The sequence below is a fragment of the Lepus europaeus genome, chromosome 10 (genome assembly GCF_033115175.1).
Source record: "Lepus europaeus isolate LE1 chromosome 10, mLepTim1.pri, whole genome shotgun sequence".
NCBI lineage: Eukaryota > Metazoa > Chordata > Mammalia > Lagomorpha > Leporidae > Lepus > Lepus europaeus.
The window spans coordinates 98,282,386-98,296,054 of NC_084836.1; the positions used below are offsets into that span (position 1 = coordinate 98,282,386).

Genomic DNA, 13,669 nt, shown 5'->3' on the forward strand with positions numbered 1-13,669 from the left:
TGGGCATCCCGCTGCAGTGACTGTGAACCTTAGCATCTAAGACCGAATGAATGGGGCCAACATTGCGTGCTCTGGGCCCAGCCAGGCCTCACACCCAATGGGCAGGGCCAGTAGGTGAGAGGGCGTGGCCTCTGCCCCACCTCCTTGGACATGGTTCGGCCCCGGCTCTCAGCAGCACCGTCCTGGGGGTGCCCAGGATCTACTTCAGTTTGATCCCTACAGGGTTTGAGAGCAGACATGGAAGATTCCGCCTTTAGGAATCCACTCGGAGAGCAGTAAAGGGAAGGTGCTGGGGGAGAGGGCAGCCAGCCAGCCTGTGTCCCTAAAGTGCATGTGAGAGATGGCCAGGAGGGCAGCTACGTCCCTCTCCCCTCTCCACAGGGGAACAGACTGAGGCAACAGCTCTGGCCAAGACTGCACCGTCACAGAGGTGGTCTGGAGACCCCCTGGGCCGACTGGACTGACCACAGTGGGGCCACAGAAGGCAGCAGCACCAGCCACATGGCTCGGCCCGGTCACGGCCAAGTCCACGGAGCAGCCACGCCAGCGCTTCCGCCTGCTGCCCGGGGCTCTGGCGCTTGGGAGGTGCTCCGTTTCTCTGCTGTCAGAAAACCCTTCCAGGACAACAAACGGTTACACCTCGGACTTCACAAGACCCAACCATGGACTTCAGCACATGACAAAGAGCCAAGAGAACGCTGCTCCTGTTTTAAGAAAGAAAGGAAAAAAAAAAAAAAAAAAAACAACCAAAACGAAACAGCACAGATCAAGTTTTCTAACAGCTCAGGTTCAAAATTGCACGTTTCACATTTCTCAGTAATTTACAGGCGTCCCTAGCGAGATGTTGCTGAGTTAGTGCTAGCTGGCAGGAGCAAGCTCGGGTCTAGAGAGGAGGGGTGGGACCACGGGTCCCCAAGGAGGTGAGGAGGAGCCCCAGGAAGAGGGGGGTTTTGTCTTGAGGTCCTTTAGGGGGCTGGGGTGATCCTCAAGGGTCCCCCCTCCCCCCAGGGCATGTGGCTCAGCAGCCCAGGGACCCAGGGGGGCCAAGTGTGTTGGCAGCAACCTCACCAAGTCTCGTTCCAGCCTCGCCATGGGTGGGGCCGTGTGATCTAAAGGGAAAGATTTCCCCAGAGCCCCCGCTGGGGGTGGTGGCGGTGGGAAGTAGGGTTTCGTCTTCCTCACCCTGGAAGATCAGGCTTCCCAAGACACAGGAGGCAGTCCAGGGTCCTCACCCATGACTCAGACCCAAACGCTGGGTGGACGGAGGCACCAGAGTGCGTGGGCTCCAGGCAGCTCTGGTCAGTTTCCTGGCTGGTTCAGCAACACCAGCCTCCAGGTGTGTGGCCAGGAGTGGGGCCGTGGCAGCCCCGGACGTGGTGGAGAGCCAAGGGGGCTGGGGACAGAAGAGCCACCCTGGCCCTGGGTCCCAGGGCCTCGCCTCTGGGAACTGGGCTGGATGTCCCCATCACAGCTGCTCCATGCGGGACAAGAAAGCTCTCGGGGACAGGCCCTCGAGCGGACAGAAGTCCCATTCACTTCCTCTGCACCTGGACGCTGGCGTACTCGGAGAAGGATGGCTCGGGCTTGGGGGTTGGCTGCTTGGGGGTGCGGTTGAGATGCACCATGTCCAGGTCGGCGTAGGTGAGGGTGTCCTCAGTGGCGGGCGGAGGACCAATCTGAATGCTGGCGTACTCCGTGTGGTTGTTGGGCTCGGCAGCCCGGGGGGCGGCCTTCTTCCCCTTGGGCAGGTTGAGGTCTGCGTACGTGATGTCATTGATGTCATTGCTATCTTGGATCTGAAAGAGAGGGCCCTCGCCATCAACCACGTGCCAAGCCTTGATGTTGGTCTCCTCCTGGCCACTACAGGTTTGGCCTCAACTCAGGCTCCCTCTCCTCGCGTCAAAGATTTCCTGCCTCCAGCCTCACTTCTTCCACCCTGCTTTCCTCCTCACACACCCTGGAAACACCCCTGCGGTCACCTTCCCCCTCCTCCCAGCCCCAAGCACCTGCAGTTCTTGTCTCTCTTTCCTGTGTTTGTCCCTCTGTCCAGAGCGCCTGCCCCCTCCTGCTCCTTGGATGGAATCCCAACCTTGGTCAATTTCAGCTGAAACATCTCTTCATCCTGAGTCCTGGCCCAGCCCGCACTCCTCCTGGCTGCATACTCAGAGGCTGATCTCCCAGTTACTCACTTATTCAACAAATATTCACTGTGCATTTGTTATGATGCAGAAACCAAAGCTGGCATGGAAGCTACTGGATCCCTGTTGGATGGATGGATGGAGGGAGGGGTAGTAGATGGATGTGAGTATGGATGGATCCATGTTGAGTGGATGAACAGGTGGGCAGGTGGACGGGATGGATGGGTAGGTGGATGGATGTGTAGACAGATGAAGATGGATGGATGAGTGGATATTGTATGAATGCAGGCATGGATAGGTGAGTATGTGTGGATGGATGAATGGACGGATGGATGGATGGATAAGTACAAGGAAGGAAGGAATGAAAAAAGGCAGGCAACAATTTCAGCCTCATTCAAGGTGAATGTGGGGCTTGAGGAGACAGAATAGGGACCACCTACTCTCCATGGGAGACTGAGACCACTTGTCAGCAGGGGGTGACCACAGATTCTCTGAGAGCTTTTGGGCAGTTCATTTAACCTCTCTGGGCCTCCATCTCCCCACCAGTAAAGTGAGGATAATGACAGTACTTATCACCAGGGCTGCTCTGAGGATCAAATGAAAAGACCCAGTCAGGACACTGAGAGCAGGGCCTGGCATGGACCAAGCTGTATTCAATAGCCATTAGCAACCCCGACCACGTAGCAAACCCTGGAATGCCCCTATGTTAACCGTATCACCTGCAAGAGTCCTCTGGAAGTTGCTTCTGCACCTGGCATGTGTGTGGTGGCGCCATCTCCTAGTTGTCACAAGCTAGTAACTGTACCCCACAGTCACCCAGGCCTTAGCACAGCCCTGCCTGGGAGAAGCACTGACCCCACTTTACAGGAGAAGAAACTGAGACCTGAGCAGACGACACGTGTCAGTCAACATCTCCCAAAGTCTATTCGCCTCTGCAGCTGCGGTCTTCCTGCCTGGCTCCGCTGTCCTAAGTCCGGCACACGTGCACAAACTCCTGTCTGGGAAGTGCCGTGGACAGAGCACAGGGCCTCCTTGGTGGGGACTGGCACCTGGCATTGGGACACCAGGACCAAGGCCGCCAGCCCCCCAGGAACAGGTTGTACCTCTCCTGCTGGCTGCCCAGGCCCTGAACTTAGTGGTGCTCAGCAGGTCTCTGCTGAAGGTGGATTTCTACAGGTTTCAGTGAGCAACTCTTCTCACCATCACCCTTTCCCCAGAAGGTTCCAGAAGGAAGTCCACAGGTAAAATAACCAGGGAGAAGGCTTACCTCTCCCAGGACTAGAAGCTGTCTTGTTTGTCCTAATTATGACCCAGGCTTATGCCCAGGGCTGCTGGGGTGCTGCAGTGGGTCAGGAGAGCAAGCAAGCAAGATGCTTCAGCCTACAGACGCCTGCACACACCTACAGACACCTTCAAATACCCACAGGGACCTCTCACCAGCTCCCCTCTTTCAGCCCAGTGGAAACAATGACAATTGCAAGGCAAATGTCAAGGACAGCCGGCGCTGTCTGGATGCCAGGTTCAGAGCAGGGCCTGTTTTTTTACAAGAGGCAAGGAGACCTCTGCATCCGAGGTCTGGGTGTCAGGTCAACCACGCCCCTGCAAGATCTGCTCGGCCCACGCCATGTGAAGGAGAAACAGCCAGCTGAAGAGGTTAATGATGCTGTAGGGACTTCCCTTAGCAAAGGCTAAAGAGGCCCCACCCGGCAGGCTGTGCTGGGCTGTTCTAAGTCAAAGCAGGGACACAAGGAGGTAGGGGTGAGCCAGGTACGGTGCTGCTAGTGGAGGGGCTAGCCTGGGCAAGTGCCTGGAGGCAGGAAGGCACAGTCCCCACTAAGGGAGACTGCAGTCTGACTCCAGGGCATCATTCCTACAGGCCCTACAGGCCACACTGGGAACGGGAAGGGTGCCCCCTGGAGTTGTGTGATAGTTGGTACCGAGTCAAGGACGCTGCCACAGACCCTGGGGCTGGAGCCGAGGGCAGGGACAGGCAGAGGACACAGGGGCAGGAGAAATCCTAGACTCCTCCACCAACCCCACCCTGCCGCCCTGGGGACTGTGTCTTAATTTAGAACCGGATGTGCAGCACCAGCTGATGGCAGGACATCACGCCACCGAGTTTCCCAGGAGGGGTGTCTCACCAAGGACTGTACCTGGGTTATTTCTCTGGCGTTCTTCTCGGGCTCATGCAACCTAAAAAGGAAAGAGACACAGAGATAAAAATACCCTCCCTATCTCGAGCACTCATGCAAATTGGGCTCTACTTCCTAGAGGACGCGGATGAATGCCTCACAACAGAAATACAAGCGCCTGTCAAACTGTTTGGACAACGAGGTCAATCTCAGCACAGAGGGATTGTAAACAAGGTACTGTCTTTACAGGGAACCAGAGATGATCTTTTGAAACTCAACACTGGGAGAAGAGGGGAGCTGGGGAAGCGGTGATCAGAGCACCCGGAGTCTGGGTCACTATGCGGGTCAAAGTCAAGGGCTCTGACGGCTTTCCCTGTCTGACCTGGAACTGGGGAGGAGAGGAAGCAGAGGCGAAGCCTGCTGCCCAGAGGCCGTCTCCGGCGGGATGGGGGAGGGAGGGCCGCATCCCAGCGCTGCCAGCTGGGGCCGGCTCAGGAAATTGGGATACGCCCACAGATAAAGATTTTAAAAATTTATGAGATTTTTTTAAAAAATTACAAATGACTACATTTAAAATGATAAGTGGGACAAGTGGCATTCTCTGTGGGGTGATGCCAATGATGCAAAATGTGTGGATGACACCGGAAGGAACCAGCAAAATGCTAACAGTCATGGTCTTTACGGGGGATTTTGCTTCCTTTTGGTTTTCCATGTTCCCCAAATGTCCTACATTATAAAAATCTATGTGTTATCACTAAAAAAAGAAAGGAGACGGGACCAGCATTGTGGCGCAGTGGGTTAAGCCACCATTTGTGACACTGGCATCTCACACTGATTCCAGTCCAGGCTTCTCCACTTCCCATCCAGCTCCCTGCTAATGTGCCTGGGAAAGCAGTGAGGATGGACCAAGTTGCTGGGACCCTGCATCCATGTGGGAGACCCAGATGAAGCTCCTGGCTCCTGGCTTCAGCTTAGACCAGGCCTGGCTGTTGCAACCATTTAGAGAGTGAACCAGTGGATGGAAGAACTCTCTCTCTCCCTCTGTCATTCTGCCTTTCAAATAAATAAATGAATTTTTTAAAAAATAAAAAGCAAGAAAGGAGAAAAGCCAAGACATCTTGGTTAATCCAAGAAGCTGTTCATGCACTTGATTTTGTGCTCGGAGGCCGTGGCTTGGCTCCGTGGAGGCTCACGGTCAAGGTGATGAGCAAACCAGGGTGACCGGTTGGGCAGGAGTTGCGTAAATACTGAAGCGGGCGACCATGGGATGTGAGCCTGGGTGAGGTCAGGAATGAGCAGCGGGACTTGGCACAGGGTTGGTAACAGGTCTGGTACCAGGGCTTGGCTCGGAGGCAGTTCTGGGGCGCGACGGGCCCTCGGGGCCTTGCAGCAGCCCTCCAGGCTTGGGGATGGGTCTGGGAGACTCCACAGTGCCTTCCACAACCCTGCCATCTCCCTACAGCCTGTCTGTTTCAAGTCCTATCATCACCCTGCTCAGAAGGCCCGAGGGTCGGGCCTGTGACCAGATGACCCTCCCACCCGATGTTCCCCAAGGGCTGCCCCATGCTCCACACTTTAGGCTTCCACGATAGCCCTCCATGGCCCCCAGCAGTGCGTCTTCCCTTGGTTAACTTCTGCGCAACCTCTAAGACCCAACTATGACATCAGATCCTCGGGAAGGCTTCCTGGACAGTGCAAGACTGGGTGGGCTGCCCTGTGTGACATCTCAGACCTCCCTACACATTTTCCTCTGTGGTTCATGCTGCTGTCTGTCTGCCAGGCAGTACCACATTGGGTAGAGGTGCTCAAAAAGTGACTTGGAATGAGTGTCAGTCAGACTGCCCCAGGGCCTTTGCACACTCAGCCCTCCCTGCCTCTTCATCTGCTTCACTCTGCCTCTTCCCTCTGCTCTGACTTTAAAGATTTATTTATTTATTTTAAAGAGTTATAGAGAGAGACAGAAAGACACACACACACATAGAGAGAGAGAGAGAGAGAGAGAGAGAGAGAGAGAGAGAGAGAGAATCTTACACCTGCTGGTTCACTCTCCAGATGGCTGCAATTGGCCAGGACTAGGCCAGGCTGAAACCAGAAGCCAGGAGCTACTTCTAGGTCTCCCACGTGGGTGCAGGGGCCCAAACCCTTGGGCCATCCTCCACTGCTTTCCCTGGCACATTAGCAGGGAGCTGGATTGGAAGTGGAGCAGCCGGGACATGAACTGACACCCACATGGGATGCCAGCGTTGCAGGTGGCAGCTTTACCTGCTACACCACAGCACGGGCTCCTCTCTGCTCCTCATTTAAATGGTTATTTCCTGGGGAAACCTTCCTTGCTGAGAGCCCAGACGCCACTCTCAGAACACCAGGTTCCTCTTTCAGAACAGCATTTCCAACTGTAACCAGGTATGCACTGTCTTGTCTGTCTCTTCCCTGGTTTTTCCTATCTGGGTGACTGGTACCACTGCTTCTCCCGTGCTCAGGCTGATGCGGGAGTCACGCTGAATCTTCACCCTCCTCCTTGACCACTCACAGCTACTCCATCACAACTTCAAACAACACAAGGTCAGCCTCGGCCAGCCCCACCAGCCCGGCTCCCCAGGCTCCTCCTGGCCGCTCTGCCTCCATTCCTGTCCCTCCACAACCCACATTTGAAATGCAGGAGTAGGGTCACCTTATCTCACCAGAAAGCTCAGCCCTTCCTCACCACGCAGAGAATTCTGGCTCCCTCCTAAATGGTGAGGCCCAGCAAGGTCAGCTCCCGCCCACTGCTCCTCTCTCCCCCTCCCTCTCTGGGCTCCACCATGGCCTCCTTATGTTCTGTGTCCTTGTCCAACTGTCCCTGCCTCAGGCCCTTGGCACTGGCTCTTCCCTCTGTCTGGTCTACTCTTGCCCCAGATAGCAGCATTGCTGGAGTTGTTCACCCTTCAGCTGCCTTCTAAGTGTGTCTTCCTTAGCCAAGCCTTCCCGGATTGCCCCACCTCCCTGCTCCTCTCATCCTGTAAGCGGCCTTGGCAGCCCCTGCATCGTATCATTCTTGAACCTTCCAGCTTCTTCTGTATCCCGCCTCCCCCGGGGACTGGGGACCCTCCCCCACAGGGGGAGGGACAAGGCCTGTCTCACTCACCTCCGAAGCCACAACACCTGACACAGGGCTGGCACACTGCCTGCTCTCCTAAAGCCTCTGTGGAATGAATGACCGTTCCTCTCGCTGGCTCCTAAGGGTCAGGTGGCCAGGGCTAGCTTCTTTCCTGTTCCCCTTGGCAATCCCCCTGCTCAAGGTCCTGCACTCAGCTGGGCTCAAGGAAGATGAACAAAGGAAAGCATCAGGGAATCCCTAAATATTCCAAGAATAAATGCAGCCAACATCCGACAAGAGAGCACGTGGTCGGCCGTTCGCACCCAGTGCCCAATTAAGGGAGTGGAGACAGTTCCCTCTCATCTGAGCTGGGGACAGTGACAGGCCACACGCTCCCTGTGCATTTGGAGCCCAGGAAGTCAGAAAGAGCCAGGCCTTCCGCCGGCCCTGCCACCTGGAGGGTCCTCTGAGCCTTGCACACTTGCTGGGTGCACGCCTGTTCCCCACGCCAGTGCCCTTGGAAGCATCTGATCGCAGTGAGCTGAAGCTGAGGCCAGCCGCCGCACGGGAAACCACTCGCGCTCACTTTGGCTGGGAGACATGAAAGGGAGAGAGTGATCCCAAGGCTCCCTTGGCAGACTCACGCTGGGAAAAATAAAACCCGAGCAGAAAACAGCAACAGCAGAGGCACAGGGGGCCGCAGAGCTGCAGCAAGAACACTGGCGCTCGTGCCAGAGACCAGGGCTGCAGCTGGGGTGCAGGGATGACCCGAGCCTGTTTGTCCAACCACATCACAGGGACAGTAACAACTGTGTAGAACGGGGTTCTCAGAGCATGGTTTGGAAACAGCAGCCTTGGCTGTTAAACTTGCCGGAACTACAAAGCCTGACCCAGAGCCTCGGGGGTACAGCCCGGCACCCTGGGTCTGAGTCAGCCCGCCCAGGGTCCACCATGCACTCAAGCCCAAGAAGGGACAGTGCTCATCACGGGGGTCTTGGCAAACGTGAGAGTCAGGCACTGGGAGGACAGGGGCCACAGAAGTTCTCCACTAAAGGGGCTGTGCTGCTGTCACAAGGATGACTAACCCTGTCCTTTGTTTCCAGAAAACTGTCTAACCCGGGAGCTAAGACAGGTGAAACGTAATGACAACAGCCAAAACCTAACCAAAGACAGATCCCTCCCACTGACGGAGTTCCTGGGAATCAGAGAAGGAAGAGACGAAGGACTGCCCTAGTGGTTAGGGGTGGCCCGTAGGCCTGCATTCATACATTTGTTATTTCAACCTTTACTGAGGGTCTAATCCCATTCCAGGCCCAGGTGCCGTGGAGTTTGAACATGACACAAGGTCTTGGACCTGAAGAGGGCTGGGTTATAACAGGAGACAGGTGCAGAGACCCCCCCGAGGGGCCCCAGGAGTGCTCACGGGAAGCCCCTGACCCTGGGGAAGGTAATGCCCTCGCGGTGAGCTCAGAAGGAAGTGCAGGTGAGCAGGTGCTCACTCTGGCACTGTTCCTCTCCTTGGCATCCCGGCATGCCCAGGGCTGCCCAGCCACGGTGCTCCACACAAACTTACTGAAGGGAGCAAAGAGCCAAGCGCACAGCTTGGAGGTGGGTGGGGGAGCCCGGTGGCATGCATGATGTGTCTACTCAGGGTTCGGCCAAGGTCCAAATGGGAGCAGACGAGGGCCTCGCTGCCTGGGGCCAGCAAGCAAGGAAGCCATGCCGCTATGCCTGTAACCCCTCGGGGGTTAAGAGGGCCCTGAAATAGAGAGGGCCAGGGGAAGGAGACAGAAGTGTTCATACACACGTGAGGGATGGGGGCAGTGGATGACACACATTCAGGGGAATGGGGGTACCAGACAACCAGTGACTGCCAAAGTGCCCGGGCCAGGGGCAGTGCACCCACCTTGTCGAAGAAGTGGAGCCCTTGGCTGCAAGAGAAAAGAAACAGGGGTCAGTTGTTTACCCAGGAACACATCTCTCCTGTGGGACTCTCTGTGAGGGCAAAGGAAGGGTAGAAAGCAGACCTCTGGAACTCTGGGGGTGGTCCCTTGCCTTCCAACGAGGAAGCCTACAGGGACCAGGCCAGGCCCTGCTGCTGCCCCACTTCTGGAGTCACCCAGGAGTCTGCCATAGCTGCACCTCCCATGCAGTCGCACGCTCTGTGGCAGAGCCTCAGCATGCCCAGGCCCAGTGGAGGCTATTCCCTGCTGGAGAGCAGATTCTAGCAGGGCTGGAAGTCCGGGGGCAGCTAGGACCTTCAGGCCTCCACCACCTCACTTGCTGGGTGTCCCAGAGTAGGTCACGACCCCTCTCTGAGCTTCTAGATCTTGCAGGGGTGGGCTGGGCATCCGTTGATGTACATCTCACCGCTTTCCAAGAGAGCGAGCACTGGTTTGGTTCAGAGGCTTAGCGCCTGGGACAAAGAGCAGCCTGGGGTGCTTTGTCACTTGATGCCCACTTTTCCGTGCAACTGTCGTGAAAAAGCAACACTCACTCAAATCCACTCTACGCTGTATGTAACAGGCTGCAGGCTGCCACCACAGTACAGGCTTCTCACTGCTCGTCAGCACCCATGCCCGAGGACGGACCTGGATCTACAGGTGAGTGGGGGTACCAGCTAGGAAGGCCAGGTCCACCTTCCAACATCCGAATGGAGATCAACAGGTTGCTAGTGCTGGGCTATTAGTCCTTTCTGTAACCCAGGGAGGGGATGCTGACCACCCCACTCCGCCATTCTACAGCAGAGAAACTGGTGACCTCCAGGCTGGCAAGTGGTAAGAGTTGAAGGCAGGCCATTTCACATCACAGGGCAGACTCTTCCAGGGGCGTCTTGTCAGGGTGGAGGGAGGTAGGGTGCAGGTGCTCCCGAAGGCAGTCCCTGGTTCTGAGTTCCGGCCCCACCACTTGCCAGCTGAGGTGCTGAGTAACTCCCTAACTTTTCCACACCTCAGTCTCCTCATCTTTAAAATGGGGTTAGGTTTACCGCCTCAAGGTCAGGGGTGAGGACCATCTGTGTTAGTACAGGCAAAGCCAGCACCTGAGCAGTGTGCACACATGGGAGGTGCTGAATGAGTGCTGGCTGTCACCACACGTCACTGTCACATCCCCATGAGAGCTGGGCTCTGCACACAGACCTGCCACTCAAGGGCTACATGGGCTTCCCCCATCCCTGCAGCTCTGACCCCCAGTCCTCTTCTTCAACACTGGGGTGCTGATGCCTAAACCCACAGCAAACAGCTCACATGCTCCAGGAGCCTGGCGTGAGGCCTGGGGCTGAGCCTCAGAAAGGATGGCTGGGGTTCCACAGATGACCCAATGCTCCAGCTCACCTGGTGCAAGAGGGACCTGCTTCCTGCCGTGGGAGGAGTCCCTCCTGTGTGTCTCCAGGGACTCCAGAGCAGGACAGCTGGAGCATTCTGCAGAGCTGGGCCTGACTCCAGCCTTCAGACAGAAGCTTAGGGCTCAGCCAGGCTCTCAGGGCAGAGTCCTGCCAGCCAGCTCGATGGAGGGAGACCCAGTGGTGGTGGGGCACAGCTGGAGGGTGCAGCAGGGTCATGTGACTATGCACGGCACACCTATGTGAGCCCTGCTGGCCGCAGAGACAGCCAGGGCCAGCACTTGTCACTCTGGCTGTGGCTTGTGGTGCACACAAGCTTGTGTGCTGCATTCAGATATAATATGTATTTGGGGGCTGGCACTATAGCATTGCAGGTAAAGCCACTGCCTTCAGTGCCCACAGCCCATATGGGCACTGGTACCAGTCCCGGATGCTCCACTTCCAATCCAGCTCTCTGCTATGGCCTGGGACAGCAGCAGAAGATGGCCCAAGTCCTTGGGCCCCTGCACCCAGGTGGGAGACCTGGAAGAAGCTCTGGAGTCCTGGCTTTGGATTGGCCCAACTCTGGCCATTGCGGCTACTTGGGGAATGAACCAGTGGATGGAAGACCTCTCTCTCTCTCTCTCTCTCTCTGCCTCTCAAATAAATAAATAAATCTTTTAAAAAATGTATTTGTATAACATGTGGTTAAAAAGTAGTTTCAGAAAAACCAGGTTAAAATCATCTCCCACAAGGGTAGGGAAGAGGGACAACATGAGTGAGGTCCTGGAATGGGTCCGCTCTGTGATTTCACCAGAGCTAATTTGGGTTTCATGACTATCCTCCCAGACAAGATACTGCTAAACCCATTTTACAGATGATCCAACAGGCTTGTGGAGGCTGAACACATTGTGTAGAGGATATACATGGGCCTGGAAGCCTGGTTTACCTGACTTCAATGTCAGAGGCCTTGCCACCCCGCTATACACATGCACGCACTCACACACACACAAGGGGAAGCCGTCCTAGGTTGGAGGCAGTGTCCTCCTGCTGGGGAATCTAAGGCCATGCACCTTGCTCCTGTGAGAGGCCTTCCAGGCAGGGGGCTCATGTTTCTGGGCTCACAAACAGTATTCATAGGCATGGACACTGACTGAGCACTTGTTGTGTGCCAGGCCCTTTGCTAACATTTGACATCCATTCAGTGAGTCCTCCCAACCACCCTGGAGGGAGGCGGAGATATCATCCCCACTTCCGCTCAGCTTCCAGTCCAGGAGCCGGGCCTCTCCCTGCACATGGGAGAGCCCAGTGGACATTTGCCAGGTGGCTCCTGGCAAAGCCTGCTTCTTCCTGAGTCGGGCAGGAAGAATCTCCAGGTCTCCTGGTGCTGCCCCAGCATCTCCCTGCTTCACCTCTTGGGTTGGGATGGGAGCTGGGGAGGCGAGCAGGGATGGGGAGACCCATCCAGACTCCAACATGGTGAGGCTGTGGAGCCAGCTCTGGCATCATTGTCTCTGGAAGTCACCCATGCCCCAAGCAGCCTGTGGCCTCTGCCTCTGAACAGGACAGCCTGCAGTGGGGGTGGGGGAGACTCCCAGGAGGAAGAGGGGAGCACCCACCTTTCTTCTGTCTGAGTCGGAGGAGGTAGAGAGCCGCCATCAGCAGGACCACCAGCAGGGCGCACACCACACCCACCACGATAAAGACATTCCAGTTGTCAGTCTGGTCTGGGGACCACACGGAGAAGAGGCTTCAGGCGTGCAGATCAACAACAGAGAACAGCAGAGCCCGCTGCTCCTGACCACCACCATGCAGGCCTCACTCACTGCCAGCACCTGGTGGCTGGGGCTGCACACGCACGGGGGCTGCACATGCGTGCCCACCCGCATCACCCACAAGAACACATGACCCGTGCTGAGGAGAAACATGGCAAAGGTTGGCGGCTGCCAGCCCCACAGCAAGCTGGGACGCGCGATGCGGGCAGGAATCTGCCTCCTGAGGAACCGGAAACCTGTTCCTTTTCACCTGGAGAAAACCACAGAGCAGCCACCACAGGGACAGCGGGCAGCCACCTGGAACCTGAGTAAGCAGGTGTTGCACAGGAAAGGGGGGTGGCGGGGAGGAAGGGGCAGAGGGAAACAGTGCCTGGCCATGGGCTACTGGACCCTGTGGAGTTCACACGGCTGACCACGGCCCTGTACTGGGACTTGGGCCACGTGTGTGGGGTTTGGGAGTCAGCACAGGAGCTCTGCATCAGGACCACTGAGTTGGAAACAGAAGCTTGGCCTGCCCCAGGGCAACAGATCCTAAAGTGGAGCAATGGCCCGAACTATTCCTATGACACTGGGCAAATCCTGAACCTTCCTCCCCCTGCCTGCTTCCTCTTTGGTTACTGAGGCTGACAACAATCTCTGCCTTATTGGATAGCTGGGAGGATTATCTAGTTAACCACCTCTTTGGTCCTTCCTAGTATTTATGTTGTGCCTACTATGTGCCAGGCCCTGAGCTACGGGTGCTGAACACAACAGGCAAAACCCCAGCAGCTGAGACTCAGAGCCAAGGGCGTCAGGAAGCTCAGCTCCTACTACACGGCCCCGAGCAAGCCAAGGTCCAGAGAGACGCACTGACTTCCCCTGAGGATCACAGCAAGCCTGCAGCAGAGCCAGAGTGGAAACCCAACATCCCATCTCCCACTGCAGGCACTGAGGACATCCGAGGGCTGCTTCAGGGTCTCCACAAAGGATGCACGAAGGCAGGAAGTGTCTATTGCAAGTCCACTGTCAAGGTTGTGCCACGCACAGCCCTCAGCCAGGCACGGTGGCACTCAAAGTCCAACCGGCTGCTAATGTTTGAATGAGGAATTCGAGGGTACCTCACCAAATTGATGGAAAAAATTGGAATTAAAGATATGTTTATTTGAAATCCAGGCATAGCTTTTTCATGGTCTACGTTTCCACGAACTTTTGGAAGACTCACTGTATGCATGGATATCAAAATGATTTGC

The 13,669-nt window shown here is 56.2% G+C and overlaps 1 protein-coding gene across 3 annotated transcripts in view; it reads right to left on the reverse strand.

Moving 5' to 3' along the window:
- Positions 1 to 766: 766 nt before the first annotated feature.
- The window catches only part of SIRPA (signal regulatory protein alpha), a 39,421-nt gene continuing 26,518 nt past the window's right edge, over positions 767 to 13,669 (reverse strand). For 2 of the 3 annotated variants that reach the window (XM_062203957.1, XM_062203958.1), the window contains 4 exons: positions 12,285 to 12,392; positions 9,253 to 9,277; positions 4,280 to 4,331; positions 767 to 1,796 (listed from right to left, as the gene is read on the reverse strand). In XM_062203957.1, the coding sequence (XP_062059941.1) occupies positions 1,533 to 1,796; positions 4,280 to 4,331; positions 9,253 to 9,277; positions 12,285 to 12,392 (449 nt within the window). In that variant the 3' untranslated portion in view covers positions 767 to 1,532. The remainder of the gene's footprint in view (positions 1,797 to 4,279; positions 4,332 to 9,252; positions 9,278 to 12,284; positions 12,393 to 13,669) is intronic. The other variant, XM_062203959.1, reaches the window with a different exon arrangement.